The sequence below is a fragment of the Platalea leucorodia genome, assembly GCF_965183815.1.
Source record: "Platalea leucorodia genome assembly, chromosome: 5".
In the NCBI taxonomy this organism is placed as follows: Eukaryota; Metazoa; Chordata; class Aves; order Pelecaniformes; family Threskiornithidae; genus Platalea; species Platalea leucorodia.
Window position 1 is genome coordinate 18,262,615 of NC_138827.1, and position 17,979 is coordinate 18,280,593.

Genomic DNA, 17,979 nt, shown 5'->3' on the forward strand with positions numbered 1-17,979 from the left:
GCATGGTAAAACGCAGGTTCTGGTGTTGGAGTAAGATCTTCTTTCCGTCCCACCAGGTGTGGAGACCCTTGCTGAGATATCTAGTAGGCTTTCCCATGGCAAAGAGCATCGCAACTGTAGTGTTAAAACATGAAAGGTCCTCGAGTGCTTGGCTGTGCTTGGCTGTTGGAAGGAGCAGGCAGTGTTTGGCTGGGCAGGGGCAAGTGCCTGCAGGTGGCAGCACAGGCACGGCCAATGGAGACGATGAACCAAATGCTTTTATTTTTTCATCGACTTGACAAATTCGACAGGAATTTGCCATATGCTTTTCGGCAGTGTGTTTTTCTTTTCTCACCCTTTCTCTGATTTTTTTTTTTTTAATTTTTTTTTTCTTTGTACAGATAACCTTTTACTCCCAATGGAAAGCACAGCTTTTTGGTTAAACAAAGTGTGTTGTTTGACTTAGAATTACTTGTTTCATTAGCTAGTGACCCAAAAAATTGCATCTATTTACGTCTCCCTTTTTGAAGATGACCGTGACTTGCTCCAGCAGCATTTCCCCACCCTTGCACTCTGTGTGATGGCAGCAGGTAGGAGACACTGGTGCTACAAGTGCAGTGAATGCTCACCATCTTCATCTCACAAAATGAAATTCAACAAAGGAGGAGACAAGTTTAAACATAACACAGACTCGCACTGTGAACCTCACTGCTGCGAGGTGCGGTTTTGACCCCAAAATGTACCGTGGTGCAGGGAAGGAGCAATGGATGTTTTGCAGGGACGGAGCAGTCCTGGGGTCAGCCATAGGCTGTGCTTTCCTTCAGCAAGGGCTGTGCTTGCGCTTTCCTTTTTTACAGCACTTGGCACAGCACAGGCCTGCCTACGGCACGGTCTGCCAGATACTAAGATTGTAAAAATTACAATAATAACATGAGAAAGATCCAAATTTCAATGTTTTTAACCTATTCTTAGTTCTGAAGAACCAGGATGAACCTCAGAGCTGTAGGGTAGGAGGCTAGTGAGTGCATTTGTATCGGTTCCTGGGGGGTTGGTGAGACTTCAGGCACTGGCCCCTGTAGAGCGGGGGATTGAAATTCAGTAGCCAAACCCCCAGATTTCTCAAAATCTACAAAATATGCACAAGACAGCCCTGGCTGCCTCTCGATGAGGTTGACTTCCGTCAGCTGTGTGTGGTTTAATAAGCCAGCAGTGTTGTCCCTGGCTGATGCCTGCTCGGAGGGCAGGGGGGAGAAGGCCGGCAGCCGGGACCAGCCCCAGTGCACCTCTGCGAGGCCGAGCATGGCCGCCCCTCTGCCAACCAGGGCCCAGGATGGACCAGGGGAGACCGGGGCTGGGGTCCAGTGCAGCTGTGGCTTTGCCAGTCTGCAATGCTGTGCCCAGAGCAGCAGCAGTAGGAACCTGCAGAGCTGCCCCTCCTAATTAGCTTCCCAGCTCTTGGGTCTGTGTTAATCACTCCTTTATGTTCAGAGAGCGGCTCTGTTACAGCTCCTTTCATGCTATACATTGAATGTAATTGTATAATGGGTGCACCCGGGAGTGCAGCTTTGCACGCTGCAATCAGAGCCCTGCATTGCCATTGTCTGCTCCTGCTCGGGGGTTGCTGAAGCACTGGGATTTATTGGTGTTCCCAGTGATTAAAAATGCGTGGCTTTGTCTAATAATAGGGCACCTGGACAAATAAATGGCACCTTCCTAATGCCTGTGGCTTTGCGCCCTTGGCTCAGTGAGGTGAGGCTGTGGAGCATGTCCCCCCAGCTCCGTGCTGGGGACAGGGCTTGCAGCTCCACCAGCCAGAGGCAGTTTCCAAAATACAGGAGGTTTCTGAGGGCCTTGTTAATTAGGGCACAAAACAATCTGCATCTCATCCAGCGAAGCACTTAGATACATGCCTTTGGCAAGCACTTCTCTTCTGAAGTGTCAACGTGAGCTGCGTGGGGACTCTGTGATCATCGAAAGCCCAGGGGTGTGAGCGAGGCCCCGAGATGGAGCCGGCTGGGACAGCCCTGACCCACACGCTGCCTCCCCTCACCGGGATGTGCTCTCCATGTCGGGACACTGAGGGTTTTGCTTTGTGCGAAGGGGACCCAGCTGCAGGTGACGTCCCTGGCTCAGGCATGCTCCTTCTGTGGGGCTGGTTTGGCTGTTGGTCCCTGGCACAGACCGGCTCTGGCTGTGCTCGGCGTCCTGCGTCGCCTCCTGGTAGGAGGCAGGCTTTGGCTCAGGGCCTAATTAGACGAGATGGATTTCAGCAGCAGGAGGATTGTGTTTGGATGTCCAGCATTCCTGTGCGTTTGGGCTGACTGGAGTTAAAAGCACTTACCTTCAGCACTGAACAGCCCGGACCCAGGGAATGAGTGCATGAGGCTGGAAAACCCCAAGCAGCTGGCTAGAAATGGCTGATTGCGTTAACAGCTCCACTTGCTAAATGTGTTGTTTTAAATCATGATAAAGCATCCTAGTGATCGGTGCTGTGCACGGCACTGCCGGGAGAGGGTCCCATGAGTGTCCTTGGAAGCAAGTGACCTGAGCTGCTGTGGGCTTTGCCTCCTGGGAGGCCCTTCGGGGAGAAGTCTCTCCAGCTTTTTGGCTTTCTTACATCAATACCATGATTTTCATAATACAATATTTGGACTTTCTTTCACTTTTGGAAGAGGTGGATGCAAGTTGTGTGGCGTTTTCCGGCAGCAGCTTTGGAGGCCGCCAGAGCTGAGCATCGCTGCGCAGCTGCTGCGGGGTCGGACGGTGCTGGATGCGGCAGCGGGCTGGGGAGCGAGCGCAGCCCAGCCTGGGGACGGCTCTGTCGCTTCTCCTCCAGTGGCGAAATGAGATCTCTGCTTCTCTCACCCACCGCGTAAACCACGGCAAACTCCTGCTCGCAGCTTTGTCATACGAAGTAGGTAGTGTGGGCTGGGTTATTTAGCTTGAGCTGCTTGACAAAAGAGAAGTCATCTTTTGGGCCTGGTAAACAAAATTTGGGTACTTAGCAGTGCTCTGAGATGTGTCAATTGCCACAGCAAGTGAATTCCCTTCAGATGTCACTTAAAGATGCTTCATTGGCTTGGGCAGTTTCTACCCCAGTCACTCAGGGAATCCAGTCCTGTACACCCAGCAGGTCTGCAGATACTTGTCATTAGTATTCCCCACTCGAAGATTGTTACAACTCTTGGCTTTGCCTTAAATATAAAGAGAGGATTCCCTGGAGGTGGTTTGTGTCCGCAAGTCAGGTCTTGCTGGCTCAACGGGCAGCCATACAGTGAGGATGGATGCCTCTTACCCTGGCATCAACAGTAACGCCCAGCTTCTTCTGAAGGAAACAAGAAAAAAGAGACTCATGAGCATAACAGCAATCCCAGCACAGGGGACGGCACATCCGCGCCTGCCGGTGCGTGAGGTCTGGCTAGGATGTGGTGTCAGGATGCTGCGGAGTGGGACCGATGTGGGGTGCGTGTCTCAACCCCCTTGTGTGGGAGGCAGACGTGACGGAGTGTGGCAGGGCATCGTTTGGCTGATGTTGGACAAAAGCAAATGTATATTCACAGTCTGTGTTCTGGTCTGGATTTTGATCAAGTATCTTATTAGTGGGAAAAGACTGCTGAATAAAGTGGGAAATTGTAGCAAATTAAAATGTCATCAAGGCGTTGCACATTTTTGCTTCCATAATAGAAAAGCTTCCCAATGCAGATTATTCTGAGCCTCTGGTGTTAAGAGATGTGAATATCTGAGTTTTGGAAATGGAGGAGTGAGAGAATATGAAGGCTGGACTTGGAGGCCATTAAATCTATTGCTCCTCTGAGATGGTGAGACAGTAGGTTGCATGGAGGACTCTGCTTGTGCATTGCTCCTCTCCTGTGGCCAAGAGCTGGCTGTTCCTGCTGCTCTGTTCAGGCGGGAGTTGCAGCCCATCGGCTGTCAGTGTGTCCCGTCGGGGAGCTCCCTGCGCCCAGCGGGGGGTCGGGCAGTTTGCCACTTATCTCAGGGAAGTGGTGGTCTACAGGGACTAAAATGCAGAAAAAACATGATAGGTTTATGCTGCACATCCCGGGGTGTATATGGGAGGTGGAGCATGCTTAGGTGACTTTGACCTGTGTGCATCTGAAAGTGGAGCATGCCCTGTCCTCACGCAAGGGCTGCTGGAGCGTGGGGATAATATCAGGTTCCCTCCCCTCTCGAGTGTCCCAGCAGTGTGCTGACATCCCTGGTGGCTCCTGCAAAGCTGAGACCCCCATTAGGACCTGTGGGAACGCGGCACCAGCTCGGGGTTACAGCCTATGTCCCTGATGCACCTGCAGTGTTGGCAGAGGCTGCCGGGACCGGAGCTTTGCTATTTACCAAGCTGATGAAGTAAAACATTGACCAAAACTGAAGCCAATTATGCTGTGATTAGATAAACGAGCTGGAAGTGCATTAATTAATAATCACCGGCCCAGGAAGATGCAGCCATAATGAGTCCTGTGCCTTTTCTATTGTATAAGCATGTGCAAATATATTCTTCTGCAAAGCATTAATTAAATGTTTTAATGCACAAGGGTGTTAATCCAAGCACGGGATGCTCGCTGGAATGCGGCTTCTCCCAGCTGGGTGTGTGCTGCTGGAGGGAGGAAGATGAGTGCTGCAGGTCAGCCCGAGAGCCTTCCCCTCTCCAAAATCCTGCCTAAGAGCCGTGAAATAGGGGGTGCCACTGGCATGGCACAGCGTTTTGCTGTCCAAGGCCATGGTGAAGTGAATGGGCTGGGATGAGGTGGTTGAGCTCTGACCTCTCCTTGCAATGAGCAGGACCTTCGGAAGGGTTGTTTTTTCTTTGGTGGCCTATGGGGAGCAGAATTATCTGCACTGAATATGTTGTAATGGCCTTGCTTACTCAGAGATGAAGGTAAAGGATTTGGCAGCCAGTGTAAGCTGTCTTTAAGAGCGGGGTAGGAGTGGGTTTTGTTGTAGGCTTTTTTTTTTTTTTTTTAACATAAAAGTGAACCCCCATATGGCACTGCATATTTAGCAAAGAACTTTCTGGTCTTTATTTATCCAGCATATTAATCTTGCCTTCCCATGGAAGCCTGGGTACCAGCTGCAAACAGACACAGGACCCCAGGCAGGTGATGGGGCCAGCTGCAGCCTTTGCTGGAGGGCTGTGCAGCATCTCCCGTGCCCCTGGGTGTGAGGCCAGCCCAGCCCGTTTGGGCAGGGTGGGCTGCTCTGGGGCTCAGGGGAGCAGTGTCCCTTTGGAACCACCTCGGAGGTGGGGAGCAGACCTGGAGCTGGGCTGCGGTCTGCCTCAGCCGCTGCCTTCCCTGGGAAGCTGCTGGTGGGGCACCATCACCCTTTGCTTGATATGGAACTGGTTTTACCCCAGGTGAAGCACAGTCCTGGGAACAGAGTCAGAAACCGTCCTCTTGTGCCTGCCACCCCTTTGGCTGGCAGCAGAGCTCAGCAGGACCATGCCACGTGGTGGTGGGGCTGGCAGTGAAGTGGCCTCCAGGGGGGCTTTCCTGGTGGAGACCTGCAGGAGTCCTCCTCATCACTGAGTCAGGCAGGGAGGGGGATGGCACGCACCCCTGCGCACTGTATCCATCCCCGATCCAGTGGCATTTGGCTGCTCCAGAGCTGCCTGGCTCGCTTCTCCAGGGCACAGCTCTCAGCAGAGCTGGAGGAAGGGGCTTGCCCTGCTCTCACAGCCTCTGGCAGCGACCTCCGTGGTCAGAACAAGCTGCCTGAAAAGGCTGCGTTCCCTCCTGCTTTGGGCATTTGTTATAGTGATACTTCTCCCTATGTTTTCCGTTGGAGATGTGGGTGTCTGAAATAAGCGTCTCTTCCCAAGCCTGTTCCTGCAGTTACAGCTGGCTGAGTAATTAAAAGATGTTGCCTGAATAATTTATTTGGAAACTATTGCAAATTTTGCAGAACAAATTATTCAAATATCATTTAACCAGCTTTACCTGCCCTGGCCCTATAAGGCGGAGCGGGTGACATCTCGTTCCCATGGCCGTGGAGTGGTGTCCCCAGGCCAGCACTACCCCTCCCTGCAGTGCCTCCCGGGTGGAGGAGAGGCTCTTCCTCGCAGAAATCTCCCCCGGACATCACCACTGCCCCTGTAGAGCCTTGGCCGAGCAGCCGTCACTGCGGAGCTGTAGCTGGTGGTCTTGGTCTGCCGAGGCTTCACCAGGGCGCTGGGTCACAGGCAGCATGTTCTGCAAATGCTTTGGAGGGGGAAGGTACTGGTGTAAAATCAGGGTTATTTGTCTGGGGCCCCTGGGCCAGCCCCGGTGTGCAGCAGTGAGAGCATCCCAGCCGTTGGCGGTGCGGTGATGCTCCCCACACCCGTGGTGCCGTGGGCGCTGGAAAAGGAGCACGCCGGGTGCTGCCAAGCCCCCACTGGAGCCGCAGCCTGCGCCCAGCGCTCGCTTGCTCATGTGCACCCACGTGTCCCCTCTGAGCGTGAGCGTGCGCAGGCACCTGCGGTGTGTGGAGGAGGACGTGGGCACTGCCAGCGCCGCCCTTGCCCCAGACCCCCCCCGAGCCGGTGAAGTCCAGGACTCACCCATGCATTTTCCTGACCGTAGCCTGAAACCAGGGCAGCTTCTCCTCAGCAGGCACCCGGAGCTGTAGCTGGGCTTGGTACCCAAAGTGATTTAAGACCAGCTGCTTTAAATGGGATTGTAATATTCTTACTCATCACTATTAATAGTGATGTTACTATTTCTTAATGATGCACAAAACTGTCAGAATGTGACATGTAAAACTATTTTACATCAAGTTTAACTGTCAAAGAAATGCCATAAGCGGTTGGAGAGCAGCACATTTCCCCCGACATGAGGTATTGCTACTACACTTCTTGAGGTTTTTATTTTTCTTTCATTTAATTGTTGATTTCTGCTTGAAAAGTCAGAAAGTTACTTCAGGTCAAGTGGAAGCATTTCAGTTTTTTTTAAATGAATAGATAAAATTATTCCCATTAATGAAATTTTTAGGTCTGTGTGCTGAGATAATAGCATGAGGTAATCAAATCTCATGCTTCAGGGCATAAACTGATTGACTATGAGGGTCAGGAATTATTTTTCCTGTTCTTTAAAGAAGTGAACAATGGCCTGATAAATGATGAAGGCTTATTCATTTGTCTCCAGAGGACGTTACGCTGGCCGTTTGGACGGTGAAACATGGAGCAAAGTCAGAGCATTGATTCAGTGTGACATAATTTTGCATCCTCTCTCTCTAAGAGGACATGATCCAGTTTGAGTCCTGAGAGCGAGTGGCTCCTTCCAGCTCTTGGGTTAGTTCTGCTGGTCGCACAGTGGCTGTTGCTGTCTGTTTTGAGGGGGGTGAGGAGCCCCCAGGGATTTCTGCTGAGCCCCAGGGCACATGAAGAGCAATGGTCACCAGCGTGGACCGTGCCAGCCCCAGATGCTTGCTGCAGGACCTGCGCTGGGGCTGGGGCAGGCTCGATTTGGTGCCCAGTACTGCGACACCCCTGGTTTAAGTGGTCCTGCGTGATAGCGAGTGGCAGTGGGCTGTCCGCTTTTGGCATGGAGATGAGATCTCCCCTCAGGGCTCTCGCTCTCCCTGTGCTGCAGATGGTCAGGGTCATTGAAAATACATTTTCGTAATAATTTTAAAGCCAGGAAGGTAATAAAAGGTACTAAAAGCTCAGCAGAGTTGCGGTGGCGGGTATTAAGAGGCCCTGGTTCAGCAGGGCACTTGGGAGCATCGTTCCCCCTGCCATGGCAGCACAGCGGGGTGCAGGCAGGGACCCCTGGTCCCCCGCACTCGGATGAAGGCAGGAGCCTGCAGGGAAGCGCAGGGAGTGGGGCGGTTGCCTGCGGCTGTGATGGCTGTGGTCGGACCAGCCAAGGAGTTAAGGATGGAGCTGTGAAAGTGTATGGCGTGGGGCGGGGGAAAGTCTGGCAGGGCTCTGGGCTGGGGGCAGGTGTACAGGAGCGCCGGGCTCCCCATACACGGCACTTCCCACATCTGCAAAAACAGCAAAAGCAACTCCTGCTGTTTGTTTACAAAGCCTATGAAGACTGCTTCCCCTGCAGGCTCGTTGCCAGTCAGGTAGTGCCTTGGCAGGACCTATTGTGGGACTTCTCTGTGATATGCTTTTGTGTTTTATAATTCAAGAACATGGTTATAAAGATTGCCTTTTTTCCTATCAGAAAGGAACAGATAAAAGCTTATAATGGTGATGAGAAAATATGTATTCTTCTCCTCTGATAAGGGGTGAGGGAGAGGAAGGCATTTCAGCTGTATCAGTGCAGAGCCTTGGCGGGGCCCTTGGAAATTAAACTCATTACTTAGAGATTTCACACAGCAGATTGCAAGCCTTTCTGCTTGGATGGTACAAAGCTTTCCACAGAAGATTTTGACTGAGAGTCCAAATTAAGCCACAGAATAAACTGCTGTGCATCCTCTGAAGTACAGAGCTGGTATTTCTGTCCAAACTTAAAAAAAAAAAAAAATACAATTCCTTTATTAAATGGCACATGAAAATAATTGTCAGGACATTATAGAAATGAAGTCATGCTGCGTGTGTCACGGCAAGCAGTTTTGGGCAGAAGAAGGCACGGCTGTTGGGCTGCTCTCACAAGACGTGGGGCTGTGCAGGTTCGTTAGTGGATGAGGTTCTTGCAGAGCAGGTAATGCACATGGGGTGCTGTCGCTTCACCAGCCCTGGCGCTGCCGCGCATTTCTACCCCTATGGGGTCTGTGGAGGCATGGCCCAGTGCTTCTGCAAAGCTGGCCCTGACTTGGAGAGCAGCCTGTGCAGTACATAACAAATGGGCAATAACTGGAGAAGCTTGAAAGCTGCTTGGGTCTGATATTTTACTGTCCTCCAGAGATGCCTGTTGTCTGTTTAAAGAAATTTTGGGCCTCGCGCCTCTCCGGTGCAGGAAGGGTGAATCTTCCTCCTTGGGCATCTTCTCACAAGTGCTTTTAGGATGGTCCAGTGTCCACAACCCCCCTTAGCACCCTCCCTGGGGATGATGGCAGATTTTGGAGCGGTGCGGTGCGCAGGGTCCCCAGGTCCTGGCGTTCATTCCTGCTAGGAAAGCAAGATTGCTGCTGCCTAAACAACCTGCGGGGGGGGGGGACTGCCCCAGGGACCGGAGCCTCGCCACGTGTCCTCCCCCTCTTCCAGACAGCAAAGCTGCTTCTTGCACACAAGCAGAGAAAGCTCTTTGTAAATGCTGATGCCGAGCAGCTGCTGCATGTGCATCCCTGACCTCACCGACCACTGGCAGGCCTCAACCTCGCACCAAAGAGATGCGACCTGTCCTGGGCATGACGGCACATGCGGCAAGGTCACTGTATGTCGCTGCTTCTGGGGCCGTCAGTAATGAAGTCATTCCTTCCCCTTCTGCCAGAGGGGCAGGAGACGGCTGTGGCTCCTGTGGCTGCCTCGTCTCAGGAGTCTGAAGAATATCTAGTGCTGCCGAATCGATAGGGCTGCCCGGGCACCTGTAATTGGGCAGCAGGCGATTCCTGGCAGGCTTGCCTCTCTTGTCTCACGAGCTGCTGTCAAGGGCATCGTGTTTGATAAATGAGCTAGTTTATAAATGCAGATTTGAATTTTGGCTACAAGTTTTATTCCATAGAGCCGGAAATTGGGCGATGCTTCAGGAGGACAGCAGTAGATTGTAGATTTCAGAACATTAATTTGCTTTTCAAAACTATCTGGCTCCTGAATCTTGCATCAGGATGCCTTATGCCTTGCTGGGGATTTGGGAACCGAGCAATTGTTTTTACTCTCACTGACTCTCTGAAAGCATCTTCTAACATCCTGCAGCACCGCAGACACAGCTGGAGTCCTCTCCTCCTCGGGATTATGGGGTGAAGCTGTGTCCACAGTGAACCTCACAGCAGAGCTGCTGTTGTGCTCTGGTGGGATTTCAGGCAGCGCCAAGTTCCCGGTTCCCGACACGGCATGACCCTTTGTGCCTGATCCCTGAGGTGTGCACTGGACCTGGGGAGGTGATGGTGTGCGGTGCCGAGGGGCTGCCAGCATGCCGGCTGCTGAGGAGGGGCGGGGGGCTCTGTAACCACAACACTTGGGCAGGAGGGAAGCCCCCACCACTGCTCGGGCAGTGCTGCCCGCTCAGGCCTGGGCGGTTTGGGCAGGAGAGCCTGTGAAAGCACCCAGCGGAGCTGTGTCTGTTGGCTGCGGCGCAGGGGAGGGGAGTTTCTGCTCTAGACTTTCTTGCAAGCAGCTCTCCCCCTGGTTACAGCTGTGCTCCATCATATCCTGTCGGACTTTCTGTCTCTGGTATCTTTCCTTGGGCTGAAGGGAAGATGAGACCCTTCTCCCAGAAGACAGATCCTTTTTGACTTAACATGGGGAAAGAGACTTAGATCAGCCTGATTGTATTTAATTTGTTAAAGCTGCAATCTGATTACAAGCAGTCGAGGTTGCCCGCAGGTTTGCTCTCCCCTCTTCTGCTCCTTGTTCTGCTCCTGCTCCCCAAGGAGATGCTCCGGCTCCCAGAGCTGGGGTGATGCTGCCGAGCCCGGCAGCCGCACTGCTCCCTGCAGGCATCCCCCTGGTCCCTCGGGGCCACGGCAGCTGAGCCCAAGGGGACCCGAAAGTAGAGCTCAGTGCTGGGTCTGGCTGCTGTGCTGGTGCTTTCTGGTGCTTGCTCTCCCCTGGTCACGGCGGCATCATTGCTATTTCCACTCTCCATGGAAAGCACCGTCCCCATGCTTCCGCTTCTCCCAAAAGGAAGGTGCAAATCAGTGCAATTCTGCTTACCAAGGCGCAAGAGGAAAGAAAGCAGCTGTAAACTGTTTAAAACTGAGAGCAAACAACAAATCATCCTATCAGAAAGTAAAAACAATCTCTTGAGTTGATCCTTCAGCCTCCCTTGTCCGTTAGAGCTATATTTGCTTTGCATTGATAACTGTGTATCGTTTCTCATGTAATGTCCGTGTCTGCATGTATTCAGTTTTAATTCTGTTTTTAATCACTATTTTCACACTTACTCTTGCCACACAGGGAAGTTGTCAACTGGATGCTTTTATAGTTTGAGTACTGAATTTAATCCTTTTTCTCTTCCCCAGTAAGAGATGCTAAAAACCTAGTTCCTATGGATCCTAATGGCTTGTCAGATCCCTACGTGAAGCTTAAACTAATCCCTGACCCCAAAAATGAAAGCAAACAGAAGACCAAAACTATCAAGTGCTCCCTGAATCCTGAGTGGAACGAGACATTTAAATTGTAAGTACAAGAAAAATGTTTAAACTTGTAAACTAATTTTTCTCACCCCTAAGAATTAATGTGATTGTATTTGCTCTGATTTAATTATTCAGACATTAAGCTGATTCAACTGAGAAATAATTCTTTTCAGTCCTGTAAGTGTGGCTCAGAAACGCTCAAACCTCTGCCCTGGCCCCTGATCAAAGCCAAGCATTTCAGGGCAGGAACTCTACATTCTCCGTCTGAAACGGATGCGGTCGGGAAATTAAATATTAGAGAGCTGAAGACCATCCCTTCATTTTGCATCCGTGTTCTTATGGAGTGTGGAGGGGCGTGGTGGTGTAGCAAATAGCTTCCAGAATAAAACCATCCCTTTTTCTTTCCCCTCTTCCAGCCAACTGAAAGAGGCGGACAAAGACAGGCGGTTGTCTGTGGAGATTTGGGACTGGGATCTGACCAGCAGGAATGATTTCATGGGCTCCTTGTCCTTTGGGATTTCTGAGCTGCAGAAGTCGGGAGTCGATGGATGGTAAGAGTTGCAATTATTTTAAAAATACTATGGGCAAAAAGCAGTCCTGATCTTTTTGTACCCAGTGGAAGATGTGGCAGCCCATCGTACTTTACCAGCATCCTTCTGTTCAAGGACCACCAGGCATTTTGGCTCCTGTGTAAGGTGCCGCTCCACCTCTCAGACTGGTGAGAATCACTGGTGCTGTGGTGGGCTATGGGGTGTCCCACGGGATGGCCAGAGGCACCAGGATAGCATTTGAGTGCCCCGCGTGGGCCGGCTTTGCGTCACCTCCTCTGTGTCCTCCTGCCCCTTGCAGGGTCGCTGGGAGCTCGAGGGGCTTTTGCCTCCCACGGGCACACACAGACACGGGGCTGCTCCGCCTGGTGTTCATGGCCAGGAGGGCTGGTGCTCCCTGCGGGCTCTTGCTACGTAGGCTTCAGGAGCAGACTGCATCGCCTGCCAAGGATTTGCGGAGCAAGCATTTTCCAGCATTTTCTGGTTGGATTCCCTTAGTTTCTGTACTGGGGAGGCAACGTGGCTTCATCAGGCGTGCAGGAGAGCAAGGCTGTGAGCGGGTGAAAGGCTGAGGGGACACGCTTTGAATTGTGATTTGTGGCGGGGGCAGCCGTTGTGTAGCACGCAGACTAGCAGAACCGGTGCTGAGGGGCACTGTTCAGTAAAAGGAGGAATGCAACCAAAGTATGTAATTACCTTTGCTCCTTACTGCACGAAAGATGAACACAGTGGGTCTGTAACACCCGCACTGAATGGGGCTCTTCATTTCCATTTTATCTCCCCCAGCAGGACTCATGCCGCTTTATTTCCCTTTTTTTTCCCCTAGCCACTAATGTCTGAGAGCTGTGTTACCTTTCCATGTCAAGTGTAAGAATTGAAAATAGCTATCATATGTCTTTTGGAAACCAAAACCTGCATGCTATTAATTTGCATTCCGCGAGTTGAGCAAACACCCCAGACTCTGGCTTTTCCACCGTGGAAGCTGCCCGTGTCTCGCTTAAAGCAGAGAGGAGGAGGAATTAGCAGACGGACTAGCCTGCCTGCACAGCACTGGGTTGTGCGTCTCTTGCACGCAGCGGTGGGCTGGAGGGCTGGCACCGTGCAGGGCACCCACAGCCTCCCCCAGCCCAGCTGGGGCTTGGGGTGCCTGCTCCGCTGCACAGGGCAGAGCTGGGGGTGCTCCCTGCTGCCGCCCGCCTCGTCCTGCCCAGCGGGCGCCCGCTGCAGGCAGTGTGTGCCGTCACCCCGGGGAAAACTACCCCATCCAGGGAAAACCACCCCATCGCGGGGCTGCAGGCAGAGCCTGGCTGTGTTATCGCGCAGGTGGTGCAGGGCAGGGCTCAGCCCGCAGCCTTGCGTGTCACAAACCAGACCCCGACTGAGACACGTTTTCTCTTCTGCAAAAAAAGAAGAAAACTGTCACTTCCCCCCAAATTTCCAGTCACCTGTAAGGACGCACGTGTGTTGGTTGGGGTTGGTGCGCTGCTGGCTTCTGATGTGGCCCAAAGCCTGATTGTTTTCCCAGCCTTTTAAAAATCATGTAAGTGGAGATCTAAGTAATTTTCCTTGTCACAGTATTTGGCTAGAATAAACTCTAGAATGAGCTCTGATGTATATTTCATATCTAAACAACTGCAGTTAATGGAGAAAACAAGCTCAAAGGAAGAGTCTATCCCTATATTATGCAAATAGCACTTTGTTCATTCAGTGCAGCCTCTGTAGATAACACCCAGCTGATAACTCTCCTCCGGCTGCCGGGAGGGGCTCGCCGATGGAGCCAAGGCTTTGCCTGCGGCTGTGTGAAACGCCTCACATCTGAGTGACATTTCCATGATTTCTGATAATTGCTGCTTAAACTTTTTTCCTTTTTTTTTGGTGAACGTCTTGGCTTTGTGCTCAGGGTTGTTGGCACCAGCCCGGCACCGGCAGGCTCTGCGTGCTCTCCCCGTGGAGCCTGGCCTGCTTTGGCAGCTAATGGGGAGGGAGCTTGCCCACATGTGTGCCCGTGGCTGTCATGAGAAAGACGTGCTTTGTCTGTGGGTTTTTGGGTCAGGCTTGTGTTTTGGAAGAGATGTCAGTGCTTTGTGGTGTCCACTGCAGCAGGTAGTGGATGTGCTTCCCAGGCTGTGGTGGCTGAGGTCCCCAGTACAGCGAGGGGCCGCAGAAACAACCCTCCACTCGGGTGCGTGTCTGGGAGCTTGCTGAGTGGGATGGTTTGGGGGTGTGAGGTTCGGGGGGGGTCTTCTGATCTTGGGGAAGGGTCACCTGGATGCCGGTACAAGGGAGGCAGAGCTGTGCTCAGAGCGGGAGGTGCAGTCCTGCCTGCCTGCGGTCCTGCCTGCCATCCTGACCTGATGTTCTCACTGTGTCCCTTCAGGTTTAAGCTGCTGAGCCAGGAGGAGGGGGAGTATTTCAATGTCCCGGTGCCTCCCGAGGGAGAAGAAGGAAACGAGGAACTGAGGCAGAAATTTGAGGTGAATTGATTTTTCTTGGGAACTCAGGGGTTTTCCTTGCTGCCTGGCTGCCATGCCCTTGGCAAGGGGCTTTCCCTGCCAGCTCTTTCCCCGGCAGCACGGGGAGTGTGGAACAGGGTATGGCCCATCACTCCTCCCTCTCCCTGCTTTGCACCCACTCCTGGGGACCCGTGCCCTTGGCCGGTCCTTCCCGAAGCTCTCCATGGCACGCCTGGCTCGGGGGCACAACCTTTGAATGGTGTTTCCAGAAGGTAAGTTGTTCAGTTACATTTAACAAAAAAAAGTCACTCTGAAGACTTGAAGCTTTCCAGCAATGGTTTGGCTATGTTAAATAATAAACAAGGACCTTGCTGGATCCATTTGGGAACGGCGAGTTTGTGATGCATCCGCACGCGGTTCCTGCCTCACTGGTGCAGCGCTGGGTCACGTCAGCACGCCAGGCTGGTGCTTCCAGGGCAGGCGAGACCGGGGAGACCGCGGGTGCTTCGAGCAGGGATCTGGTCGCTCCTTGGATCGCTGCAGCTGCACGGCTCCTCCAGCACGAGGCACATAGGCGGCCAGGAGCAACTGCACAGCGGTCCAAGGAATGATGGGGAGCTGGGACAGATGAGCCAAAGGGGGTCATTTTGTAGAGTTTAGCAGCAGAGCAAGTTAAGGCAAAATGATTTGGATACACCGGGAGCTGGAAGTGTGGGGTTCATTTGCATGCAGCTTTCTGATGGCATTGACAGGATGGTTTTCAGTTGTAGCACACTGAGTGAGCCATCCATCTCGCCCTTCTGGAATACTCTCTTCTAATTTAAAAATACCATGACCTCCCTGCACATGTGTGTGTCTGACTTTGTGTGTGATAGAAGCAGGCAGTGGATTAGCTGGGAAAGGGAACAGTCGTTTCTGGTCGACGAGGAGATGGGAGGTATGAAAATGATTCTTTGGCACTTAGGTTGAAAACACAACAGAGAATATTCCACCATGCACAGTTTTGTGTAATGGTTGCTTTGTGCCTTGTGGTCCACTAAGAGCGTGCTTGATCCCGTGTCTCTGCTACCTGTGGGCAGGAAGGAGTCTGAAATGCCATCATTTTTAAGAAGTTATTTCTTCTTACTGCAAAGAAAGCAGCATTGCAAACATCCCCCTTTCATTTGCGTTGTTTCAGATCACGTCTGTCTTTCTGTTAGGGTTACGTAATTCACAATTTGTGTTTGCCAAAACGAGTCTAGCGTAGCTAAATAAAGAGATACTTCATTTAATGTATTTCCAATACTATGTTCCAATTAAAGAGGGACGAAGATCCTGGATGTCCCAGGATGACCTGATGTAACCGTGCTCCTGATGTCAGCATGTGCACGTGTTGTTGGTACAGCAGTTCTACCCTTGTTCTGAGGTGCCATATAATAGGATTTGTTCGTCTGTTTTTTCTGTCATGCTGCTGATTATGAATTAATATTATTAACTAAGATAAATTAAGATATTAATATAATTGGATTTGGAGCTAATCTCAGAAAGAAACCCTTTCTTAGCTGTTAAATGTTGCGGCAGCCTCTATACCCTGCCTTGTGCACTGAGACCAGGCTGGGTTTTTAAGAGGGTGACGGCTGGGTGAGCTGGCATGTGGTGTCAGCGATCCCTGACGGTGCCTTGCATCGAGGTGTTACCGACAGAAACGCTGCTGGGGCTGCTGGTGGTGTAAGCCTGGAACACTAGGAATACGTACAAGCCAGTGATGTAGTTTTCGGTAACCTAAGTAATCCATCCTTCCCATGGTGTGTAGCACTGCGCTCTCAGCCCGGATAGTGGGGTAAGCTAATGAACCAAGCATGGAGTCTATGCTGATTGAACTACGGACTAATTGGTATGGCCAAGTGACAGTGAGGGTCAGATGAGTGACAGTGCCTTGTCTGAAACGAGCCTGTAACTTTGAGAGGAGAGCCAGCAGCACCGGCTGGAGTGCTCAAAGGGAGCAGCGGGGCGTGAGGGCTTGCTGTTGCTGCCGGCTCTGGCCCGTGCGGATGGAAGTGCAGAATACTCTCGGGGAAAGTGCTGGTGGTGCCTGTGAAAAGCAAAGGACTTAAAAGCGATGGGCTTTTCTGAGTGAATGTGGATATGGGATGTTAGGGAGCCAAAAAGGCTCAGCAGAGCCTTATCACACCTGGGCTTCCCTGAGGAGCCGACCCAGCTAAGCTACTGTCAGCATCAGAGAGCATCAGGGCTTTGCAGTGGCAGCACCAAGGATCTGCACGGAGGTGAACTGAAGCTGGTGAGATTTCCGTGCCAGTCTCGGAAAGATTTCAGTGATGCTTGGGTCCAATTCCCCAAAGAGGCTTCAAGGAGAAATGTCTATTTACTACTCGGTAAGCCATGGAAGCTCTTGCTGAATGATTGATCCAGACATTACTGAATTAAGTCTTTGCCATTTTTCAGTATAGCTAAAGTCTTCCCAGGACTCTAAGAATGAATGTGGTACATCTGGAGACTTACATGAAATGAGCCATATGTAAAATAAAATAGTTGCCCTTATGGTTGTCAGCGTGAACTCCATAATTGTAGCACAGGACTGGAGAGTTAGTTCCTTTTTCTCCTTTCTTTTTTTAATCTCATGTTTATCTCATTTATATATAACTTTCCTGAATATCCAAGAAAAAAAGACAGTTCTAACACAACAGTTGGCATATAACCAATGGTTGTCAGCTCTATAAAGAACTGCCTGCTTTTGTTGCATTTCTTGATGTTCCAGTGGCGTTAAAACAGTATGTATGTTGGAAATCAGATGATGAGTTGTCTACAGATCAGAAAATATGTTGTCCAGAGGTGTCATTCCACTCTGCCAGACTGCATCTGTACTCTCACCTGGCTGCGTCTTCCCCTATTGCATCCTCCTTTGTGAGCAAGTCAGTGTTACAAGGAAAGAAATCCCTGGCCAGCTGAGCGACAGCTTGTGCTGGCGTCCCGAGGGGCGAGGAGTGCACCGCAGCCTGGGTGTGATGCAGCAGCCAGGGTGCTGTCACGGCATTTCAGACGCTAAGGACTAAAAAGAATCCTCCAACTGATCTACATTAGTGCTCCTTGATCCTGCCCGTTCCTGGGCAGCAAAAATCAATAGGACAAAGTTGAGACGTGAATGGCAGGTTTATATTTTGAGTGGACTTAACGTTGCAAAAGCACCCTGCTGAAAGGACTGAGGTGTCAGCCTGGACGATGCAGAAGATGCACGGATGCTCGCAGAGCTGCCGGCTGGAAAAATGCCCCTTTCTGGCAGCCTGCGGTGCCGTTCTTGGCTGAGGTCCTGCTGCTGTGCTTCCTGCAGCCTTCTGTCCGCAGCGGGCACGTCCTGGGCTTGACAAGAAAGCGTCCAGAGACAAAAGCACAGCGTGAAGCCTCGCACTACATCCCCTGCCAATTCTGCTCGGTCTTTATCAGCCGCTTGCTGGGACAGCTTGATAGATGTGAACGTCAGCTGCTATTGCATAAATTCAGATGTAGTAAATTAACTATGACAAATGGAGTTGGATAACGAAGGTCAAGTGCTTTTTTTAAAAAATTTTGTGAGCAATATTTGGCACACTTCAGTTGTAAACCTTAAAGAGGTCTCAAGATAGTGTGAGCGTCAGGAGTGTATTAAAAACAGGTTAAAGGACTTTTTTACTCACTTAGAGATAGACATTAGAGACACTTGATAGCAAAAGCAAGACACTTCACTCGGGGATGTCGATCTTTACGTCTTCCTGACTCTTTCTTAGGGCTCTTTTCTGGAAGGACCTTTCCCCCTCCTGGCCAAGCTATACGCTGAGCCTGTTTTATCA

At 51.4% G+C, this 17,979-nt stretch overlaps 1 protein-coding gene across 2 annotated transcripts in view; it reads left to right on the plus strand.

Annotated features, from left to right (window-relative positions):
• Positions 1–17,979, plus strand: part of PRKCB (protein kinase C beta) — a 129,510-nt gene that overhangs the window by 73,479 nt on the left and 38,052 nt on the right. For both annotated transcript variants that reach the window (XM_082312479.1, XM_082312480.1), the window contains 3 exons: positions 11,044–11,200; positions 11,574–11,708; positions 14,083–14,179. In XM_082312479.1, coding sequence (XP_082168605.1) covers positions 11,044–11,200; positions 11,574–11,708; positions 14,083–14,179 — 389 coding nt within the window. The remainder of the gene's footprint in view (positions 1–11,043; positions 11,201–11,573; positions 11,709–14,082; positions 14,180–17,979) is intronic.